This window comes from Dendrobium catenatum, unplaced genomic scaffold, assembly GCF_001605985.2.
Source record: "Dendrobium catenatum unplaced genomic scaffold, ASM160598v2 fragScaff_scaffold_199, whole genome shotgun sequence".
Taxonomy (NCBI): Eukaryota; Viridiplantae; Streptophyta; class Magnoliopsida; order Asparagales; family Orchidaceae; genus Dendrobium; species Dendrobium catenatum.
Genome location: NW_021318661.1, coordinates 714,783 through 739,062, shown reverse-complemented (window position 1 = coordinate 739,062; position 24,280 = coordinate 714,783). Strand labels below are relative to the sequence as shown.

The window sequence follows — 24,280 nt, the reverse complement described above, 5'->3', positions numbered from 1 at the left end:
CCATAAAAATGGTAGAACAGTCAATATCCATTGACTCCAATGAAAAAAACAATTCCTTTATTAACCTATGATGATCTTAGATCATATATGCAATATTATAAATACTTGCATATCGGCTTAATTCAAATAGCCTTTAAACCTCTAACATTAGGAGAACTAAATGCTTCCATTTTTACATGTTTAAGAGATGGACGTTGCCTTAATTGGGCACAATCTTTAATGGGTGTTATGGAAACTAGCCTATGTCATGACCCAATTTATTTTAACACTTTTCCAACTCTAAGTTTGTCACTAACAGACGTTCATCTTTTCGAAGCTCTTAAGTTACATCTTCAACTTCATGGCTATAACTTTCTTCCTGGATTAGAAACCATAGCCTTAATCTACGGAATTCATTTTAAAGTAATGAATACTCTAAATCCTAGAGTTAAAAAGGTTGTTCAACCTAATAGTAGAACTACGCTAATAGAAAATAATCTCTTAGCATCTAATATCGTCACAAATCGTGTCATTAGATGGAATGAAATAACCTTTCCAAAACAATGGACATTACCTCAAGTAATTACACCATAACTAGTAATTAATCAAGATATAGAACAAATAATTCAAACTTATGATGGAGATGTAGAAGTAAGATGTAATCCTAGAAGATCTATTCATCTTCCTAGAATCTCTATTCCTTCTACTTTAGGAGATGAAGTTAGAACACCTAAATAAGATGAATCTTAAATAGCTTCTAGTCCAGGTTTAGCACTCAATAGAAATAGAATATTTCATCCTGTCAGGGGAAGTCAAGATTTCCATTACCCAACACCTTCAGAAATGCAATTTTAATGATATACGGACCAAACACAGCGTTACACAAAATAGTTATCCGTCATTATATGCTGCCAAGGTTTGAAACATTTCGAATTTGGTATCGAAAAATGTTCTCAGAAGAAGAATGAATAAAATTTTCATATCAATATTTTTTAGATTTAGGAACATTAAACATAAACGGAAAAGCAACAATCCCATTTGCATATTGGTTCATTAATAACATAACGGCAAATATATGAATGATGAAAGGACAATCTTCAAAGAATGAACAAAATGACATAATCATGATTACGTTTGGAAACATTCCTTCTGATCCACATGCAATAAGAGAATTAACTATTATAGTAAAGCAACTCAACTTTACTAATAATACGTTACAAATTATCACCTATTATTTAGATAATATTAACAAAAAATTAGATCAAATAAAAAATAAAAATGACCAAACTAATGCTGAAAACCCGAAAGCGTCTAGCGCTTCAAAAATCTTTAGGAAAATATTATTATCAACGACCAACTCCTTCCGATCTTTTATATGAAGAATATTTAAATGAAAAAATTTCATATGATCCTAGACAGTTATATGAGTGGAATTTTGATGGGCTCTCTGACTATCAAATTCACAAAACTGTCCATCAAATGCTAATATATTCAGCCGTGGCTCAAAGTAAAGACCATAAACCTTGGGAAGTAGTACAAATTATTATAAATGGTTTCACCAGCATCTTCAAAGGATGGTGGGACAATTATCTTAGTCCAGCTGAGAAAAATGATCTTCAAAGTGAAAAAAGTCTTTTAGACTCTTAAAAGGATAATGAGAAAGCGGTGTATACTCTCATCCATAACATATTAGAACATTTTCTAGGATATATGACAGATAATAGAGAACAAATGCGTTCACTATTACAAAAATTAAAATGTCCATCACTTTCTCATTTTAGATGGTATAAATATGTGTTTATGACAAGAGTCATGAATCTTTCGGATGCTAGCTCCAATTATTAGAAAGAAAAATTTCTTGAAGGGCTTCCAGCCACCTTTGCCACCAAGGTAAAATAAAAATTAAGAAATTCAAATGGATAACTAATATTTGAATAGTATACATATGGACATATAATCAGTGAATGTATTAAAGTAGGTATAACCCTTTGCAATGATATAAGAATGAATCAACAACTTAAAAGATAATGAATATCAGATAAAAAGCAATTAGGAGCTTTCTGTGAGCAATTTTCTTGTCCAGGTCCTTTAACTATAAAGGAATGAAAACTAGCTAAAACGCAAAGACATAATAAGTTTAGAGAAAAAATGCTTCTAAACATAAGATATTTTCTAAAAGATAATTCAAAGATAAGCGAGTTCAAAAACCCAAAGAAAAGAACTCCGAAAAAACTATTAAATGTTTCAAATGTGGAAAAAATAGGACATTATTCAAACAAGTGTCCTATAAAAAACGAGTTGAAATTAGATGACGAAAACAAAAGAAACATTAATGAAAATTCTTCTAAATTTAGAAGAATCAGAATATTATTCTGACTCTGAAGATGAGATAGAAGAGTCAGACTCTAACTCATCTACTTGTTGTAATAATTGTAATAGTAATGATTATTACAAAACCATTGTAGAAAAATTAGGACTTTTTGTCCTCTCTGATGAACAAAAACATCAGCTTATTCAAATGTTAACCCAAGTCCAAGATCCTAAAACGAAAGATCAGATTATTAAATTACTAAGAACATCAGAAGAAACCCCTCTTCCTAAAATTAACAAATTTCCTAATTATTCAATGAAAGAAGTCTTAGATAGATTCAAACAAAAAGAAATAGAGAAAAATTATACTCCAACAACTTTATTAGAATTAAAAATTGAATTAAAAACTTTAAAAAGAGAAATACAAATATTAAAAATCGAACAAGAAAAACTCTCTACTAGAGTTACAAACCTCGAATTAGAACAAATTATGGATCAACCTGACCCAGAAGAACTTAATAATTCTCAAAATTCTGAAAATCATATACAGATTAATTCTCTACAAAAAGCCATTATACACAAATGGTTCATTTTTATAACACTAGTAATTCAAAAATCAATAGTACTTAAAAAATTTAACTGCCTTAGTTGATAGTGGAGCAGATATGAACTGTATCCAAGAAGGACTAATTCCTTTAAAATACTTTGAAAAAAATACTCAAAAACTTACCTCCGCTACTGGAGACACTATGGAGATAAAATATAAAATATTCCAAGCAGCAGTATGTCAACAAGAATACTATATTAAAACTCTATTTTTACTAGTTAAAAATCTTTCCCAACATATTATTCTAGGAACCTCGATTCTTTTTAAAATTATGCCAATGAGAACAAATATGGAAGGTATCATATCTCATTGCTATAATCCTCCTATAAAATTTAACTTCATTACGAATCCTAAAGATATCATATTAAATGAAATGAATAAGTTTAAAGGAAAGCAATTACACATAAATTCCTTAACTAGGAAAATTCAATTAAAGAACTTTCTAATAAACTACAACAAGTAGAAATTAAACAAAAAATTTTTCAATTTGAAGAAGAAATTAAAACTCATTTTTGTGGTGAAAATCCTATTAGTTTTTGGAATAGAAAAACTCATTGTGTTAATCTTCCTTATATTGAAGGATTTGACAAAAGTCAAATTCTGACCAAATCTAGGCCTTCACAAATGAAAAAAGAATATTTAGATCTTTGTCATAAAGAAATAAATGACCTATTAGAAAAACAAATTATTCATAAATCTATCTCTCCTTGGAGTTGCACTACATTTTATGTCATGAATGCAGTTGAAAAGGAACGAGGAAAGCCATGTCTTGTGATTAATGATAAACCTCTTAACAAAGAATTAAAATGGATAAGATATCTTATCCCCAATAAACGTGATCTTCTTAATAGATTGGCACAGGCTAATTTATTTTCAAAATTTGACTTAAAATTTGGATATTGGCAAATCCAGATAAAAGAGGAAGACAGTTATAAAACAACTTTTACAGTACCATTCGGACAATATGAATGGAATGTAATGCCTTTCGGCTTAAAAAATGCTCCCTCCGAATTTCAAAAAATCATGCATGAAATTTTAAATCCTTATAATAAATACATTATTATTTATATTGATGATGTATTAATATTCTCTAAAACAATATACGAACATTTTAAACATTTAAAAACTTTTAAATGGTTAGCCATGCAAAATGGCTTGGTTATATCAGAACCAAAAATAAAATTATTTCAATTAGAAATTCGATTTCTAGGTCACAATATTAAAAATGACACCATACTTCCTATTCAACAAAGTATAAAATTCGCTGACAAATTTCCTGATGAAATATTAGACAAACAACAGCTTCAACGATTCCTTGGTGCTTTAAATTATGTATATGATTTTTATCATAATCTAGCACAAGATGCAGCACCATTATTTAAAAGACTTTGTAAAAACTCACCCCCATGGGATGACTCTTGTACAAAAGCAGTTTAGATTATTAAAAATCATATTAAACATTTACCCTGAATTAATTTAGCAAATCCCACTTATCCAAAAATTGTTGAAACTGATGCCTCAAATATAGGATATGGAGGAATTCTTAAACAAAGAAATCTATCAACAAAAAAAGAAGAACTAGTTCGCTTCACTTATGGATTATGGAATCCAACTCATAGTAAATACTCTACTATTAAGAAAGAAATGTTAGCTATTGTAAAATCAATGAATAAATTTCAAGATGATTTATTAAATTCTACCTTTATCTTATGCATAGATTGTTCTTCCGTAAAATTCATTTTAGAAAAAGATGTAAAAAATCTAGCTTCTAAACAAATATTTGCCACTTGGCAAGCTCAATTAGCAATATTTTATTTTTCTATTGAATTTATTAAAGGTCAAGATAATTCCTTGCCCGATTTTCTAACTCGCAAATATCTCACAGGTAACCCAAGCTAAATGGAGAACAAGGGGTGGCGCACCCCCAAAGGGCGCCCCATAACACCAACTACCCCTCAACGAGGACGAGGATGGCCCCATCCTCGGGGCACTCCAAGAGGAAGGGGACGTGGCCAGATAGGCCGAGGATGAGGATAATTTACTCCTCCCATTCCAAAAATGATACCACTCAAAACGTATCTATATGGTTCATCTGAAACTGCTAATCAAGACAAAACTCCAGAAAAAATTAATCCTGAAAAAGTTCAACCAGTGGCACAACAAACATCATATATGTTTGAACTGATGCTCAAAATGAGTGTTGAGCTTATATTATATCTAAATCCTGAGGATAATGACATCACCTCCCCCTGGCTTATCTTTAAAAAATATTTAAACACTAATCCATTCCTTCAAGATTCCACTTATGATAGAGAAACTTATGAAGCCATTCTCATTTATCTTCAATGCATTGAGGCAAAAAACCACTACGACGACAAGCGTAATATTACCTACAACAGAGCTAATATTCTTAGCTTAATTAATCCTAAAGATTGGGGAATCACCCCATTTCAAATTCAAAAATTTGAAATTCCATTATCTGATGGAAACATTAAAACATGTTCCTTTAATTATTGGACCTATGTTCAAGCCATGCATAAGGCATTTTATGTTTTAAATCCCACTCATTCTCATTCATGGATGTTCATTCTTAACCCTGAAATCTTAGAGAACCTATTTCCATCATGGTTTTATAAATGGTGGGAATGCAAAGGCGCTATCCTTCCTATTCTACCGCCAGAATTACAGACGAGTTATAATAATTGGGTAGATTCGTCCCCTCATCTCCAAGTTAAAAATCAAAGATTTTATTGATGGTATGGGAGAATCTTCTTTTTTGCCCAAGCTAAAATTCCATGGATTTGGTCTTGGAATCTTGAAATCAATCGTGATTCGCTAAATTTTAAAAACTTCATGAGAAATTTCATAGTAAAATGGTGGTTTGCTGTTATCATTAATTATAAAATCAAACAAATTGATAAGGTCATCCAAAATAACCTTATTAAAAATCAAAGGAAACCCATTGCCACCGAATTTTCTTTACAAAATTTGCAAAAAATGTTTAATCAAAGATACCCGCATAAATCTCCGGAGCAAATTAAAGTTCAACTTCAAAAGGTTTATTTAGATCAGATGACCCAATTATTTTCAGATGACGAAGAAATGGCATCTCAACATTTTGATGACACGATACCAGACACATGGGACCATCAACCACTCAAGCATGAAGAAGTATGACCCAGTCATCATCCTGGTAAAGCTCCACTATCAGAAGAAACAAATGACTTTCTATAAAGGCAGCATAATGGAATCAATAATGCTGCCTTTAGATGTATAATATTCTCCACTAAGAAGGTGGGTCATTTGTCACCAACCAATTGTTATAATGGGGAATAAATGTACATTTAATAATTATAATGCTTTTCTTCTCTTTTTTTTTTCTTATCTATTAAGTTTTTTGAGGGTCTAGTCTATATAAGTGTGTATGTTTGACAGAGAATGGCATCATCTTGTAACCAAAGTTTTTAGAAGTTTTAATAAAATCTGTAAGTTTTCTTCTTAATAGCTTTATTCTTGTTCAGTACTTTTAATTTCTTGCTTGTGAACACTAATATCTTGCCCAGAACAATCAAAATTGGTATCAGAGCGTAATACAGACTTACAAGTTTAAACATACTTACAAGCATTATATACACTATGTAGAAGTTTATACACACTATGTACAAGCATTATGCATGCTATGTACATAGCTTATAAAAGCATTATACACGTTATATATAAGCATTGCACACTATATACAAGTTTATACACATAATGTACATGTATTATCCACGCTATATACAAGTTTATAGAAGTATTAGATATGCTATATACAACCATTATACATGCTACGTACAAATATTATATATATTATGTACAAGTTTATACATGTTACATACAAGTTTATTCACACTATGTAAATGATATATACAAGTATTGTGCGCACTATATATAAGTATTGTATACACTATATATAAGTATTATACATACTATGTATAAGTTTATATATATTATATACAAGTTTATACAAGAATTATACATATTATATGCAAGCATTATACACACTATGTACACGCTATGTAAAAGCATAATACACACTATGTACAAGTATATATAAGCATTATATACTGCATTAAATGTTATATACAAGCATTATACACACCCTATATACAAGTATTATACACACTATATATAAGTTTATACATGTTATGTACAAGTATTATACACACTATATATAAATTTTTACAAGTATTTTACAAGTATTATGCAAGCTATGTATAAGAATTTTAAATACACTATGTAAAAGTATTATACTCACTATATATAAGTTTGTACATGCTATGTATAAGCATTATACTTACTATATACAAGCATTATATATGTTATGTATAAGTATTATTCACTGTGAAAAAGTTTGCATAAATTATATACAAGTTTATACACGCTATGTACAAGCATTATATATGCTATGTATAAGTATTATTCATTGTGAAAAAGTTTGCATAAACTTTGTACAAGTTTATACACATTATGTACAAGTTTATACACAATATGTATAAGCATTATACACACTATATACAAGTTTATACATGCTATGTATAAAAATTATATATACTATGTACAAGCATTATACATGCTATGTATAAGTGTTATACACTATAAAAAAGTTTATATAAATTATGTACATGTTTATACACGCTATGTACAAGCATAATATACACTATATACAAGCATTATACACAATGTGTACAAGTTTATATGCACTATGTACAAGTAATATACACACTATATTACATATTTATACACACTATGTATAAGTTTATATAAGCATTATACATGATATGTACAAGCATTATATGCACTATGTACAAGTTTGTATACGCTATCTACAAGCATTAAACACACTATGTATAAGTTTATACATGCAATGTACAAGCATTGTACATGCATTATATAAGTATTATACGTAGTATATATAAGTTTATATATGATATGTATAATTATTATACATACTATGCAAAAGTTTATACACACTATGTACAAGTATTATACCAACTATTTTACAAGTTTATATATACTATGTATAAATTTATATAAGCATTATATATGTTATGTAAAAGTATTACACATGCTATGTACAAGTATTATACATAATATATATAAGTTTATACACGATATATATAAGTATTATATACACTATGTACAAGTTTATACTTGCTATGTACTAGTAGTATACACACTATTTATAAGTGTGTACATGCTATGTACAAGCATTATACATATTATGTATAAGTTTATACAAGTTATGTATAATAATTATACACATAATGTACAAGTTTGTACACGCTATATTTAAGTTTATACACACTATGTACAAGCTTTATACACAATATATACACGCTGTATAAAAATATTATACACATTATATACATATTTATATAAGAATTATACACTACATTCAATGCTATGTACAAGCATTAGACACACGCAATATTCAAGTAATATACATAATATGTACAAGTTTATATACATTATATATAAGCATTATACATACTATGTATAAGTTTGTACATGCTATGTATAAATATTATACACATTATATATAAGTTTATACACATTATGTACAAGTTTATACATGCTACGTACAAATTTATACACATTATGTTCAAGCATTGGACACGCTATGTATAAGTATTATACACACTATATACAAGTTTACTCAAGTTTACATAGTGTGTATAAATTGGAACAAGTTTATACACACTATGTATAAGTTTATACATGCTACGTATAAGTTTATACATGCTATGTATAAAAATTGTTCATGCTATGTACAAGTATTATAAACACTAGTGCTAGTTTATATAAGCTTTTTACATACTATGTACAAGCATTATACACACTACGTATAAGTTTATATACACTATTTATAAGTTTATACATGTTATATAGAACTTTATAAAGATATTGAATTCCTTGAAAGAATTTTCTTGACAAATATTTTTAACCGTTGGATTTATTCTGGAACTGGTATGATATTGCCTATCAAACGCTCATCTCCAAATAGGTGGCCGAATGCACCACGTCATCTATATGGGACCCACAGCGAAAAATTTCTCACCTTCTTATTATATCTACCACAGGAAGGAAATTGCATACACACTTTTAAGCTAACTTTTTTGTGTTTTTTTATTTGACTCTCATAATATATTAATATTTTTATTTTACATAATATATTTATATAAATATTTTTAATTTTATATTAATAATATTTAAATAAAATGCTAAGCCTGTTCACAAGATGCCCCACGTTACATATCTCGTACAAATGACAAATGAGATATTTTCTTAGAACGATAATTATAAAATATAAATTTAATATAAAAGAAAATTGAATTTAGAATTTTGATAATAGGTTTCTCGTAATAATTTTTTTTTTAAAAAAATTTATGTGATGGCTTAACGAGTATATATGTGAAAAGGTTGAAGTAACTTTTAGGCTTCTTTTTTTTTGTGTGATTTTGTAAATGACAGTTTTAAAAAATATTAGTTCAGAAAATAGAGTTTTCTAACGGAGAAGCATATATAAAAAGTTTTCTCAAAACTGCAGAAAAATGAAAAAAAGGTGTTATTGAGAACGTGATTTGATGAACCAAAAAAAAAAATCCTCCTTTTCCAAACGGAAAGGAAAAAAAACGCTCAAACAAACCAAGCCTTAGTAGCATATAAGATTATAGATAGTCATCTTAGATGGTTTGGTCATGTAAAATATTGGCATTCTGATGATATGATTAATAGAGTAAATGTAATAGATCATGTTTATATTAAAAAATATAGAGATAGATCTAAAAAGACTCTGTTAAAAAATCTTAGAGATGTCTTTTTTTATTAGATTTAAATGAGAATTTAACTTAATAGACCACCATTGAGAAAAAGGTTTCATGTAGCTGAACCGATGTAATGGGATAAAGATTTGATGTTATTGTTATTTTTGCTATGATGATTTTTTTAATGAATATTAATATAAAATTAATATAAATTGAGTATTTACTCTCCAAGCTATACAAAATTTATGTGATTTTGTGATTTTTTCCCTTCAAAAGTATTCACTTAACATCATGCATGAGCACATCATTCTAGATTCGTTGTATTTGTCCCATATATTGAGTTTTTTTTTACATTTAAGTTACGTGTTCAAGACTCAAATTCAAAACCTCTTGATTGATGCTTAAATCTTCCGACTATCAGACAAATCAAAGTTAGCTGGGTCCCATAAATAGAACTTTAATTATGACAATAAATAAGTGCCACCATGTCAATTGTCAAATGAAGCATTTATTTGTGATAGATGTTTTTTTTTTGTCTGTTTTTATAATAGAAAAAGTAATTATAAAAATAAATTTGTATTTGAATAATAGCTTTTTCATAATTTTTTTAATTTTTATCTTTGAGATGGCTTTCTTACTGCTTCTTTAAGCAGCTTTCTAGTACGAAAATTTTAATTTTTGTATTAAAAAGCTGTTTTAAGAAGCAATAAAAAAGTCGTCCCAAATGAAGCATAAGTCTTACAATTTGAACTCGATCAGGATCAAGTTTGGATATAGGTTAATTTTATTCAATCTCTATTCGAGTAGGCATAGCTCATTAACTTTGATCGAGATAAATTTGAATGAAAAATGTGTATGATCTATATTAGTTTTCGATCACGTACGATAATTTGGTTGATTAACACATATAAATAAAAATGAAAATATCTCTATATTCATACATACTTACATATATTTATGTGTATACTCTTCGATCAATTAAATCTTAGTTAATTTAATCCAATAACGAGTTCGTTTAAGTTCAATCTGAATTGGATTTGACTCATTAGTTCAATCATTAACTTCAAACCAAACTCAATCTAAGCAAAATATTAGTTTACTTTTCTAGCAATCTTCAATTATTTAGCCTAATACATAATTCTTGATTGTTAGGATTGCCACTTAAGATAATTAGATTATTATTGTAAGGGCTCCCCTCCTTAATTAATAGATATCCAATGTTAATTTCAATAGTTGTGCTAATTTGATTTAGCTTCCAAATATTCATGCATACACCAACATGTTAGGAGGGTAGAATCCTATAAATATATATTGAGTTCAATATATTAATAAATAGGCAAGAATTTATTAGCGCCCAACAGACAAACACCTGATATAAATGTGTAGCCTTTGCATTTCTCATTCTTGTATTGCCTCTTGTGTAACTAGCTGCTCAAATCTATATATAGAGATGTACTGTAGACGTTTAATGAATAAGACAGAAATCCTTTCTTTGCCTTTCTCTTGCTAAGCTATGATTTGTCCGATACTAGCTTTCAACATGGTATCAGATAGGTAACTCGATTTTTGGGCCATCATGACTACTTCTTCTTCCTCCTCTCCGATTCTTGCGCAAACAGAGCTCTCAAGCTCCGCTCATCCCTGCATTTCTTCTTCTCTCAAATTTGTTGTCTCTAATCTCAAGAATTTCGTTCAAAACGCTCTCTCTCCCGACAACTTCCCATTTGGCGATCTCAAATTCTCAAGATCTGCACTGCAAATGGTTTTGAATCCTTCTTAGATCTCCAATATGTTGCTCCCGATGAGTTCTGTTCGAACGCCGACGGTACGTCCAGTTCTAATCCCAAATACATTCAATGGCGTTTAACGGATCAGAATCTTGCCGCTGCTCTTTGCTCCACCATCACTGCCTCCATTCTTCCTTACGTTCTTGATCTCGCCTCAACCGCCGCTATCTGGAATGCGCTCGAAACCCGCTTCCAAGCCACAAACCGTTCGAAAGTCATTCAGCTGAAGAATGAGCTTCATAATGTCTCGCTCAAGAACTCCTCCATGACAGAATACCTTACTACCATCAAAATCTTGGTTGATCGGATCGCGGCTGCGGGATCTAAAGTGGACACTGAGGACATTATTTTCTACATTCTCAACGGTCTTCCTTCGTCTTACCAATCTTTCAAGACATCCATCCGCACAATGATCACCCCGATTAGTCTTGATCAACTTTACTCCCTTCTCATCAGTGAAGAAATTCATGTTTCATCTGACGCTGCTCGGGTTATTACGTCTGAAGATGCATCCACGACACTCTTTTCCTCTCGTGGCCGAGGTCGTCGTAGCCGCGGTCGCTCGTCCAATTCCAGCGGACAACGCAGAGATCAGCCGCAACAATCAAATCCCACTACCTGTCAGATATGTCTCAAGCGCGGTCACTCGGCATCAGACTGTTGGCACCGGCTGAACTCCAATTACGTTCCAAGAACACCAAGATCTACTACTACTGCACTTGCGGCAAACTCCACCGACAACTACAACGATTGGTACTTGGACTCCGGCGCCTCTTCTCACATGACTCGCTCATTGGACAATCTCTCCATCTCCTCTCCGTACACCGGCAACGACGGCATAACTCTTGGTGATGGGAGCTCGGTTAGCATTACCAACTCCGGTAAAGGGTTGCTACCGACTCCCTCTCGTAAGCTCAATCTGTTTAACATTCTTCATTCTCCGTATCTTAAATACAATCTACTCTCCATTTCTCAATTAACTAAGGATAATGACATCGAAATAATCTTTGATTCTTCTGGATTTATTTTCAAGGACCGGATGACGCATCAAACCATTCTTCAAGGACATTGCAGTAAGGGATTGTACAAAATCATCCACGCACCCGCAGCATCTCCCAATCACGCGCTTTACTCAGGAACTCAGCGCCTTAATCTCTGGCATACCAGACTCGGACATCCCAACAACCGCACTCTGGCTCGTGTTGCTTCTCTCTACCCCGAGCTCAAGATTGCTTCGAATAACATGTCCTGCTTATCTTGTAACACGTCTAAGAGTCACAAACTATGTTTTGATCTTTCTAATAACAGATCTAATACTCCTTTAGCTCTTATTCATACTGACGTTTGGGGCCCTGCTCCCACTTCTTCCAACACCGGTTATTTGTACTACGTAATTTTCGTTGATGATTTTTCGCGGTTTTGTTGGTTATTTCCCATGCATAACAAATCTGAAGTATTTAATATTTTTCGTGAATTTAAAACCAAGATAGAACTGCTAACATATCTCAAAATTAAATGCCTCCGGACCGACAGCGGAGGTGAGTATCTTAATAATAATCTGCTTAGCTTTCTTCGTGCTCAGGGCATTTCGCACCAAATCTCTTGTCCAAACACTCCGGAACAAAATGGAGTTGCCGAACGAAAGCATAGGCATGTCGTAGAAACTATGCGTACTCTTCTACACCAGGCGTCCGTACCATACAAATTCTGGCCAGATGCGGCTGTCATGGCGGTGTATCTAATAAACCGAATGCCCTCCGCTAATACCAGACACAAATCACCGTTTTAACTTCTTCATCATCAGAAACCAAAGATCAATTACCTTCGTACTTTCGGGTGCGAGTGTTTTCCTCACACTCCGGCCAAGTTCAGACATAAACTTCAACAAACAGCGAAGTCTTGCATATTTTTGGGCTACTCAGACAACTACAAAGAATACAAGTGTCTTGACCTTGTCACTGATCGCATCATCATGTCTCGGCACGTTACGTTCAATGAGTTGTCCTACCCCTTCTCCAAAAATGTGCCCGCCTCAACTCCTCTACCTGCTGACATCTCTCCCTCATTCCTAATTCCAAAGTCGGCTGTCTCTACCTCTCAGGTAAACTCGTGTACATCTAAAACTACTCAGATGGTAAGATCCACTCAACTGTCTCCATCCTTGCCTCAACAATCGGAAGTTAGAGAATCTCCTGTTGTTCCAGCTCATGAACAATATATTGCTCCACTTTCGTCTATCACACATCCGATGGTCACACGCACTAAAACAGGTTCTTTAAAACCACGTCAACGGCTAAATTTATTTCATATTGATTCGGTTGATCTTCCTGCAGATCCTACCAATTTCAAAGATGCATACAAACACACTCATTGGCGACAAGCCATGGCTGCCGAATTCTACGCTCTCCAGCAACAAGGAACCTGGAGTCTTGTATCGCGTCCTCCTAATACCTCCACGTTAGGCTGCAAATGGACATTTCGTACTAAGCGTCATGCCGATGGATCCATTGCCAAATACAAAGCTAGATTAGTTGCTCTTGGAAATCATCAGGAATATGGCCTGGACTATACCGAAACGTTCAGTCCAGTAGCCAAACTCCCAACTATACGCATTCTCCTCACAATTGCTCTTCACAATGATTGGCCGGTCCATCAACTTGATGTAGCCAACGCATTTTTGCATGGTGAACTCTCTGAGATCGTTTACATGAATCAACCCAAGGGATTCGAAGACTCTACACACCCCGACCATGTCTGCCGTCTTTACAAAGCAATCTATGGCCTCAAACAGGCTCTTCGACAATGGTATAACACGTTTACCTCATATCTCGTTTCACTTGGTTTCTCTCACAGCACATTCGATCCATCGTTGCTCATTCTGCGCCAATCGACGTCCATCATCTTCCTCCTCATATACGTGGATGACATCCTTATCACCGGCAATAATTCGGATGTTCTCAATCACACCCTAAAGCAACTCGGTCTCAAATTTGCCATGAAGAACCTTGGCGAAGTTCACTCCTTCCTCGGGATTCAGATAGACCGCACGCCTAACAACTATTTTCTCTCCCAGAAAGCCTATGCAACCTCAATACTTAAATTAGCTCAGCTCTCTGATTGTAAGCCGATTGCAAATCCAGCGTGTACTAAAATGCCGCAGAACATACAACCCGACGTTGTGCTCTCGGATCCATCGCTATACCGTCGTATTACTGGATCACTTCAATATCTAACTCTCACTCGCCCGGATATCTCCTACAGTGTCAACTATCTCTCTCAACATATGCATCAACCTCTACCCGAGCATACGTTCCTTCTCAAAAGACAACTTCGCTATCTCAAAGGTACGTTGGATTTCGGCATTCCTATTCTCAAGTCTAACTTATCTCTTAAATCCTTTTCAGATGCCGACTGGGCCGGCGATCCCAGCTCAAGGAAATCAACATCCGGTTACTGCTCCTATCTAGGCGACACTCTCATCTCTTGGACAGTCAAGAAACAGACCACCGTGGCTCGTTCATCTACTGAGTCCGAATATCGCTCCTTGGCTGCTTTGATCGCCGATACCATATGGCTTCGCCGGATTCTCTCTGACTTCGATCTTACGCAAGCTCAGCCCACAGATGTTTTTTGCGACAACACGTCGGCGATCGCCCTCGCAAACAATCCGGTGTTTCACGCCCGTACCAAACATATCGAAATAGATCACCGTTTTGTTCGTGATCACATCCAGCAACGAAGTATCCGTCTCTTGCCGATCAGCACTCTTGATCAGGTGGCCGACATCTTCACAAAACCTTTGTCTACTCCTCGCTTTCAGGCTCTTCGAAACAAACTGACTGTCATGCCAAGACCCATCAGTTTGCCGGGGGGTATTAGCGCCCAACAGACAAACACCTGATATAAATGTGTAGCCTTTGCATTTCTCATTCTTGTATTGCCTCTTGTGTAACTAGCTGCTCAAATCTATATATAGAGATGTACTGTAGACGTTTAATGAATAAGACAGAAATCCTTTCTTTTCCTTTCTCTTGCTAAGCTATGATTTGTCCGATACTAGCTTTCAACAGAATTTACTTAAAAAATTAAAACAACGGGTGAGGAACAATGATATTATATCCGGTAATCAATTATTGTGGCCTGACTAGTCTCTTAATAATTATCACCTGATTATGATCTCTTGATCACTATCTGTTGGATCTTGGAGGAAGATATGTCCTTTTTTGAATGTAGAGGGAATGAGGGAGAGGGGAGGGAGAGAGAATTGAACTCAAAATAATCTTTATTGCTTATTGGCCTTGTTTCCTTGCTATAATGCCATCCTGATTTATAAGCTAAAATCAAGATAAACTACACTTAAGATACAACCTAACTAAAACTTGACCAGTTTCTAACAATAGCCACTTTGGTATGGTCTTTTTACAAAGATAAGAAAAGACATTTGCTATTCACATAGAACAATCATGTTAATCTTCCGAGCCAATTGCCTTCTCTCCTTCACCTGTTGTTAATAAAGAATTGCCCAAGAAAATGACTCCACCTGACGGTTACTAGCTTCTCATGCCCCTACTTCCTTAAAAATTGCTTCGCTAGCTTCTCAAGCCTCATACTGCGAGAGCTCGAGCCCATCTCTACCTCTGCTAGCTACACCTGCTTCGGGTATCGAGCATGTGTGGCACACTCGCCGGCCTAGGGCCCACCTTCCTCGCTTAAACCACGCATATATAGCACCCGAAATAGCCCCCGCTTGATCTTGATGCATGTCATTACAAATATGGCTGATGCATGCCGTTGACGCATGTTATCACTTATAAGCTTGGCCCATGTTGTCAACAAAATTGATGCATGCCATACCTATACACCCTATGCATGCTATTGACATCAACTCCAATTCTTAATGTCAACACCAAAGCAATATTGGACGTATTGACCTTTAGTTTTCTCCTATCATTTTTTTTAAGGGAGAACAACTAAACATATAAAAAATGATCACTTGACGATAATTTTGATGCATTAAGGCTCTTCCAATTTCTACCGTGGCCATCCTCAACTATTCACGCCACCTACATTATATCACAGTATTCCCAAACTAAAGAGAAGAATATCATTTATCACCTATAACATGTATTAGTCAGATCATTTCAACTGGAACTTTTATTACGTCCGGTGTAAGGACTAGAGGAACGTCCGGTTGGAGGTAAAATCCGGTCAAAAAACTCGGTATTTGCTTGGTACAACTAGGTATTATTTGATATTAAAGAGAAATACCGCTCTTTGAATACCAATACCGAGTTATACCGAGCTGTACCGAGAAATACCGAGTTGTACCGAGTTTTTCTACACCTTTTGTATAACTCGGTATTTCTCGGTATAACTCGGTATTGGTTCTTCAAATGATGGTATTCCTCGTTATTGTTTGGTATTGCTCGGTACAACTCATTTTTTGGTGGGATTTGGCCTCCGACCGGACATTCCTCTGCGTCTGATCGGAGGACGTAATAATTGTTCTTTCAACTGAGCCAATTCTTATGACTTTTTTATGGTTGCTGATTTTTCATATAAATTAGTTAATCTTACAACTTTATTTTATTTATATGTATACGGATATATATATTAAATATGTTTTTAATTTTAGCACGGCTAAATCAAGGACTTTTATTTTAATTTGTTCGAGGTTCCGTGTCCAACTGCGATTCTGCCGTCGCTGTGGATAAGAGGAAGAGCAGCAGCTTGAGAGCTGCTCTCCGTAATAGCGCTGCTTCTAGCTGCGTAAGGGCCGAAGAGTGGAGAAAGCCATTTTTTCCCCTTTACATCCTTTTTCTTTCGTTAGGCGCTGCGGTGAAATGTCGTGGCGTATAATCGTAGCCAGTGCTTCATTGGTGTTCCTGCTCTCTCTCGTGCTCCACGTGGCACTTCACTCTCCCATCTCGCCGCTGCCTCTGGCTCTCCCTTCTTCTAGTTTCCCGCCCAACAATCTCCTCAAGGTTTGTATCTGCTACGGCTTCCCCTTTTTCAGCTAATTTTTTTTTAATGCTATTCGATTCCTTAATAAATAGGGATTTTTACATGCATACCACTTTATTTATTTCATATTACATATTTAACACCTAATTTTTAAATATTACATTAATACCACATAAATACTATTCTCATAACAAAAGTACCACTCCGTGAAATGCTTCCCTCACTCTGTTTTCTTTCCCGCCTGTGATTTTCGCGGGAGAGCAAGAGGTTTCAACGAAACCTTCTGTATCCCGGCTTCAGCTCTGCTCTTCCCGCCTCTGCTCTTTCTGCAAGTTCTTTAACTACAAAAATCAGCAAAATACAGGTTCTTTAACTACAAAAATCTTCACGGATTACCGGTGCTTCACACCTCTGCTCTTCACGGGTAACAGGTGAGATTTAATGTTTTTTTATGTGATAAATTTTTTTGTCATCACTTCACAAATAACTGGATAAACATAAATTAGTTTATCTTATAACTTTATTTTATTTATATGTAAATGGATATATATTAAATATGTTTTTAATTCTAGCACGGCTAAATCAATGACTTTTATTTTAATTTGTTCGAGGTTCCGTGTCCAACTGCGATTCTGCCGTCGCTGTGGATAAGAGGAAGAGCAGCAGCTTGAGAGCTGCTCTCCGTAATAGCGCTGCTTCTAGCTGCGTAAGGGCCGAAGAGTGGAGAAAGTCAATGGGGCAGCGCAGCGAGGGGCAGACGGGCATCACGGCGGGCAGGCCTATGCGGAAGCGGACATCCAGCGGTCACTCGGGCAGTTGCGGTCAGCGGCGGTCAGTTGCGGTCACTCAGGCAGCTCGGTCACGCGGATCAATCTTGATCATTTTCGGGTTTCTGGGTGAACCCGAACCCGACCCGATTTTTGAAACAGGTTGAAAACCCTAACCTGAACCCGACTCAGTTTGGGTTGACCCGAATCCGAAATTTCCGTGTCGGATTCGAGTTGGATTTTTGGATTGTGTCAAATATTGAAACCTCTACTACCAACTGTTCCCTTAATAATTTAAAGCATATGACAAACCCTAAATAATAAAAGGTACATTTTTTTTTCTTGATGCATCTTTTTTTTTGTTGAATTTCATCATCACATGATGTTTTAATGAAAAATTAAGTCTTAAGAGTGAAAGATTGATTTGTTTATCTATTAAACATGCACTAGATGTGAATATAGTTATTAAGAAAATAGGATTAGCATGTTTGATTGTTTGCCCAACTTGCTATCTTTATAATTATATGAATGATTTCTTACTTATTTTGGGAAGAGATAGAATAAAAAACTTAAGAGGTTTGAAGGGATCATTTTTGGCTTTGTGAGTTAGTATGGCCATCATAAAGAGAGATTTTTTTAAAAGTTAGATCAGATCGTGATTAAGGTTTTGTTTGGGATGATTTTCTTACTGCTTTTTAAAGCAGTGTTCTATAACAAAAATTAAAAAACTATAAAGCTGTTTTAAGAAGCGGTAAATAAGCCGTCCCAAACGAAGTATAAATATTACAATTTTAGTATGTTTGCTTAGTTTTCTTATTGTTTATCAAACATGTTCTTTCCCCCACCAATTTAAACAGTGACAATTATCCATCTTGGAGTAAAGCCATGATCCATACTCATGACCAACAACAAAATCTAATTCATCAATAGAGACATTCAATCACCATCTGGTGCTGAAGAATTTGTGCAATATGCAGTGTGGAATCAATGCAATAGCATGATTTTTTTCATGGCTAACTTCTTTAGTAGACCAAATATTAGTAGCGGTGAAATGTATGGAAAAGTTTCATCCACATAATTTATAATCTTTAGATAGCACCGTTGTATAATTTGATTATGTTTCTAAATTCTTTGGATTTATATTAACCACATTCCTAATGCCTTGTTATCTAAATATATCTGGTTCTATAACTCACAACCATACTATTGAAGAGGATTGCATAACAAAATGAATGCATTCCAGTTCAAATGATTAACCTCCATAATCTATCCAACAGGGGCGGAACCAGCCATAATGCTCAGGGGGGCCAAATTTATAACTGTTGGCAGATATATCGGTGGGGCAGCGCCCCCTGGCGGGGTTCGACCTAGGGACAGCGCCCTTCGAATAAATTTTGATTTACTATTTATCTTTGTATTTGGTTTATCATTCTCTAATAATAACACATATACACAATGTATTTAATTATACTGGTGACAATTGTCTAAAGACCATAGTATTTTAAAACTTTTTTTGGGTGGGAGGATGCAATTGCCTAAAAACAGTTGTAATAAAGACTAATAAATAAATTGAGATGAACAAATTACGTAAAAATTCCTATAATAAAAAATTTAAATTTTTTTAGGAGGGGCAATTGCCCCCAGTGAGCATAAGGGGGTCCACCCATCGTTCTTGTGAAGCCTATTATTTCTTTCTCATCAAATATTTAAAATATTGACACTCACAATGAACATGTACAAATTTTGACCCTGCATCCAAATAAGGCTCATTTTACCCACAGCTATTCCTAGAAAGTGAAGAACTTTTACTTTACACCTTATAAGTAGTTTAGGTTTTGTTTTGGACAACTTTCTTACTTCTTTCTAAAGCAACTTCCTAGTACAGTTTTTTTTTCCAAAATTTTTTTGTACTAAAAAACTGATTTATAAATCAATTTGAAAGCTGTCCCAGACGAAGAGTTAAAAACTTTAAGCTCAACTTTCCTTTAGGGTTGAAAATAAGCCACTTTCTAGATTGATTTATTTTTATTCTAGTGAAATATCAAGTGCTATATTAATAGTAGTCTTGATGAAAATAGATGAGTGATCATGATTCATCTTGAGAGGACCATTAAGCTTCTTTTCAAGAAAAATATACAGTATGGATGAAAAAAAGTCCTTACCATATTTTACTTAATTTTTTCTTGTCAGATCTTTTTTTTTTTCTCTGTAATTTTGATGAAAATTTGTGTTTTATTAGAATAAAAGTTAGATCAACTTTAGTTGAACTAAAGAATTTTCTTTTTAATGTTTGAAGGGTGTGGAAAAATTAGGAGAAGGAAGTCTCATCCTTCCTGAAGACATATGTGTAGGGAAAGATGGCAAGCTGTACGCTGCTACAAGGGATGGCTGGATAAAGAGAATGCATTCCAATGGTTCTTGGGAAGACTGGAAGATGATTGGAGGATCTTCTTTACTTGGGCTTGCCCCATCTTTGGATGGAGATATTATTGTTTGTGATGCCTACAAGGTTTGGGAATATCATATTAATTATTAGGGAGATTTACATACACACCACTTTATTTCATGCTATTTACGTATTTAACATCCAAAACATTAATATTACATGCCCACCACTCATATATATCTTTAATATCAAATATACCACTCCTATAATTCATTTCTACCATCATATAAACTTTAATATTTCATTCGATGCACCCAAATTTGTTCAATGGGCGGTAAGCATGCAATATTAATGTTTTTGGTGTTAGATATGTAAATAGCATGAAATAAAGTAGTATGTATGTAAATAACATAAATGCTAATCTTATTAATGGTAGCATCAACAACCATGTTTTTTAATTTATCACGCAGTCGGTCAGGCTCGGGCAACAGCCAGCCGGTTATGTTTGAATTTCTGATTTTTTTTTGAATTTTTGACGTAAATACACTGCAAATATTTGCGACAAATTTTTTTCGTCGCAAATAATATTGGCGACGTTCTTTTTGTGACGGAAAGAAATCCACCACAAATCGGATTTTATGACGGATTTTCCTTATTTTGCAACGAATTTTTCCGAAGCAAAAAGATAATTTTTCTGTAGTGCGAGTGCTATATATATGTAAATCCCCTATGTTTTTATGTGCATTAACCCTGGTTTATGTAGGGTTTATTAAAAGTTGGAGAGGGAGGCCTCAACGTTCTAGCCACTGAGGTGGAGGGCACCAAGATATTGTAAACATTTCTTGTAAAACTCATTTTCCCTTTGTTTTCTATCATAAACAGTCCCCTGAAACAGAACAAATTTTGTTACAAAAGCTTCGCAGATGATGCCATTGAAGCCTCGGATGGAAGCATTTATTTCAGCGACGCAAGTTCCAAGTTTGGATTCGATAACTGGTTCCTTGATCTCCTCGAAGCTCGCTCAAATGGCCGTCTCCTCAAATATGACCCTTTAAAGAAGAAGACATCAGTTGTTCTTGCCAACCTATCCTTTCCAAATGGCGTTGCTCTTTCACCTAATGAAGACTATTTGCTTGTTTCAGAAACCTGGAAGTATGCTATCAAAGACTTCAGAGCTGTTTGGCTAATTTATTTTGAATTTTTACTGGCTTCATTAAAATCCTGTCAAACGGTCATATTGGATAAAATAGTTACCGTAGTTTAAATCCCATTGTAACTTTATATCGTTGTAAATCTCAGATTTACTAAATCTGGGTCTTCAGCAGATTTATGAGAATTGCGACTAGAAGAGAAATTATTCTGTGTGGCCACTGAACCTCATCTAGAGATGAATCATGATGCGCCACGTCACTTTTTTTTGTGTGTACCAACGTCATGTATCGGGTGACGTGACACATACTAATTTGTCTCCAGACAATCCGGTGACTGCACAAAATAATTTCTCCGACAAGAGAGATTGTCCCTACCTACCTTCCTCATGCTAGAATGGCATTTGCATACCCCTTCAAATTACTCATAAAACATTAGCATTTAAATATTACATAAGTTACCATGTTGAATTTCAGAAATAAATTACCAAACAGTTTATCAGAATTTAATCAATTTTAATCATTATTATGTCAAATAATTTTCAGTATTTAACTGCCTAAGTATTTATTAAATTTGAATTTACAGAATTTACTAAAATCCTACTTGCAGCCAAACAACCTCTTCAGTTTTGTTTTGGACTGTAATAGAAGACAGCAACTAATTAATGGTTCTTCTGCTCCAGGTTTAGGTGCCTCAAGTATTGGCTCAAAGGAGAGCTGAAGGGAAGTACAGAGGTTTTCATTGATAACCTTCCAGGTGGACCAGATAACATCAATCTTGCTCCTGATGGGTCTTTCTGGATAGCCCTTATACAGGTCTATTTCAACATTTTTCAGTTCAAATTTCAATGCCTTTAGGGTATCTTAGAACGGTGGTAGTTATTCTATGTGGCGTCAAACGTTGTTCGGAGATCAACCAGAATGGACCACATCACCTCTTGTTCTGTATCCGGCTCGATACCGCTCGGTACCGATGATGTGAAGCATTCTGATTGGTCTATGGACAATAAACTGTATTCAGCGTCCAAAATAATCTCTCCTTAGAAAGAGATAACTGTAATACTGATAAAATTGTTGATTTCAGATAAGGTCAAGGTGGCTGGATCTGATACACAAGTCACCATTGGCGAAGTTGGTAATGGCAGCATTTCCCAAAGCCGTTGAACTGATCAAGCCCATGAAGAACAGAGCCATGGTTGTCAATGTTGAATCAGATGGGAAGATCAGAAGGATGCTTGATGACTATGATGGAGGAGTGATTTCCACTGTTACTTCAGCTTTAGAGCATGAAGGGCACCTTTACTTGGGAAACCTGCGCAGTAACTTCATAGGAAAACTTCCCCTCAAGGGATAAAAAAACTCTTAACGCTGGTAATAAAATCTGTGCAATTTTGTTTACTGTTCATGAGCTTGAATACTTGCCTTAATGTTTTGAACCTTTTATCATTCAGTAAATGTCTCAAAATCAGCAAGCATGGCCTACAATTTATAGTTAGTGAAAGATGACAAATGATAATTATTTCTAGGAAATAAAAGTTTTTGAGCGTGTATAAAAATTGTTGGGCAACTCATTCATTATTGTTTCTTTAATTAATTAAGATTTTATATGTGATAGTTTTTTTATTATTTTTTAAAACTGTTGTTTAGTATAATTTTTTTTTTAACTTAAAAGTTTTTTAGTAGATAGTGACTTTAAAAAGCAGTAAGAAAGCTATTTCGAAGGAAGCCTAAGGCTTTGTTTGAGACAACTTTTGTATTGCTTTCTAAAACATTTTTTTAGTACAAAAAATTTAAATTCAAGAAATTTTTGTACTAGAAAGTTGTTTTAGAAAGCAAGAGGAAAGCCGTCCCAAACGAAACCTAAGTGTTATTGTCTGTAATTTATGAAGGTAAGTTGTGGTCTAAGGCTTCGTTTGGGCTGCTTTCTTACTGCTTCTTAAAGCAACTTTTTATACTAAAAAATTATTTTAAGAAATAATAAGAAGTCGTACCAAACGAAGTCTAAGACTGGAACGCTAAATGCTGTGGCAATTTAACGCATGGTGGAGTAGGCCTGGAGAAAAAGAATTTTTCGAGTTAGCGCGAATTGATGGGTTAAAAAATATCCTCCAACTATTTTCACCTGGTTTGAGATTGATATCGACGGTTCTAACAAAATTTTAGTCTTATAATTTTTTTTTTTCATATAAATTTTAGTCTTTTAATTTAAAAAGATGAAATTTTTATTGATGGAAAACTTATGATTGGGAGTGATTTTGAAAGTGTTGAGCATGCCAAACTTTATTTTCCTAAGTTTGATTTTGCTTATGGGGAAGCCATTTTACTTTTCCTATAATAAGACTATGGTGTATTCCCTAGTCAAGGCAATAAAGGTTTGGTGAATGGTTTGAGAAGCATGGAGTTAATGTTCTTAGCAAAAAGTAGAGTATTAAAAAAAAGATAGTTTAGAAGTTGAAGAATATTTCAATTATAGAAGAATTTGTTGATGTGTTTCTAGAGGAACTTTCTTGATTGTCTCTTGAGAGA

At 34.1% G+C, this 24,280-nt stretch overlaps 1 protein-coding gene across 1 annotated transcript; it reads left to right on the top strand.

Moving 5' to 3' along the window:
* Positions 1–17,153: 17,153 nt before the first annotated feature.
* LOC110110422 (protein STRICTOSIDINE SYNTHASE-LIKE 4-like) lies at positions 17,154–23,236 on the top strand. Its single transcript, XM_028692950.1, has 6 exons — positions 17,154–17,473; positions 20,517–20,729; positions 21,370–21,437; positions 21,522–21,758; positions 22,438–22,570; positions 22,839–23,236. The coding sequence occupies exons 1-6, from the start codon at positions 17,333–17,335 to the stop codon at positions 23,106–23,108; spliced, it is 1,062 nt and encodes a 353-aa protein (XP_028548783.1). The 5' UTR covers positions 17,154–17,332; the 3' UTR covers positions 23,109–23,236.
* Positions 23,237–24,280: the final 1,044 nt, after the last annotated feature.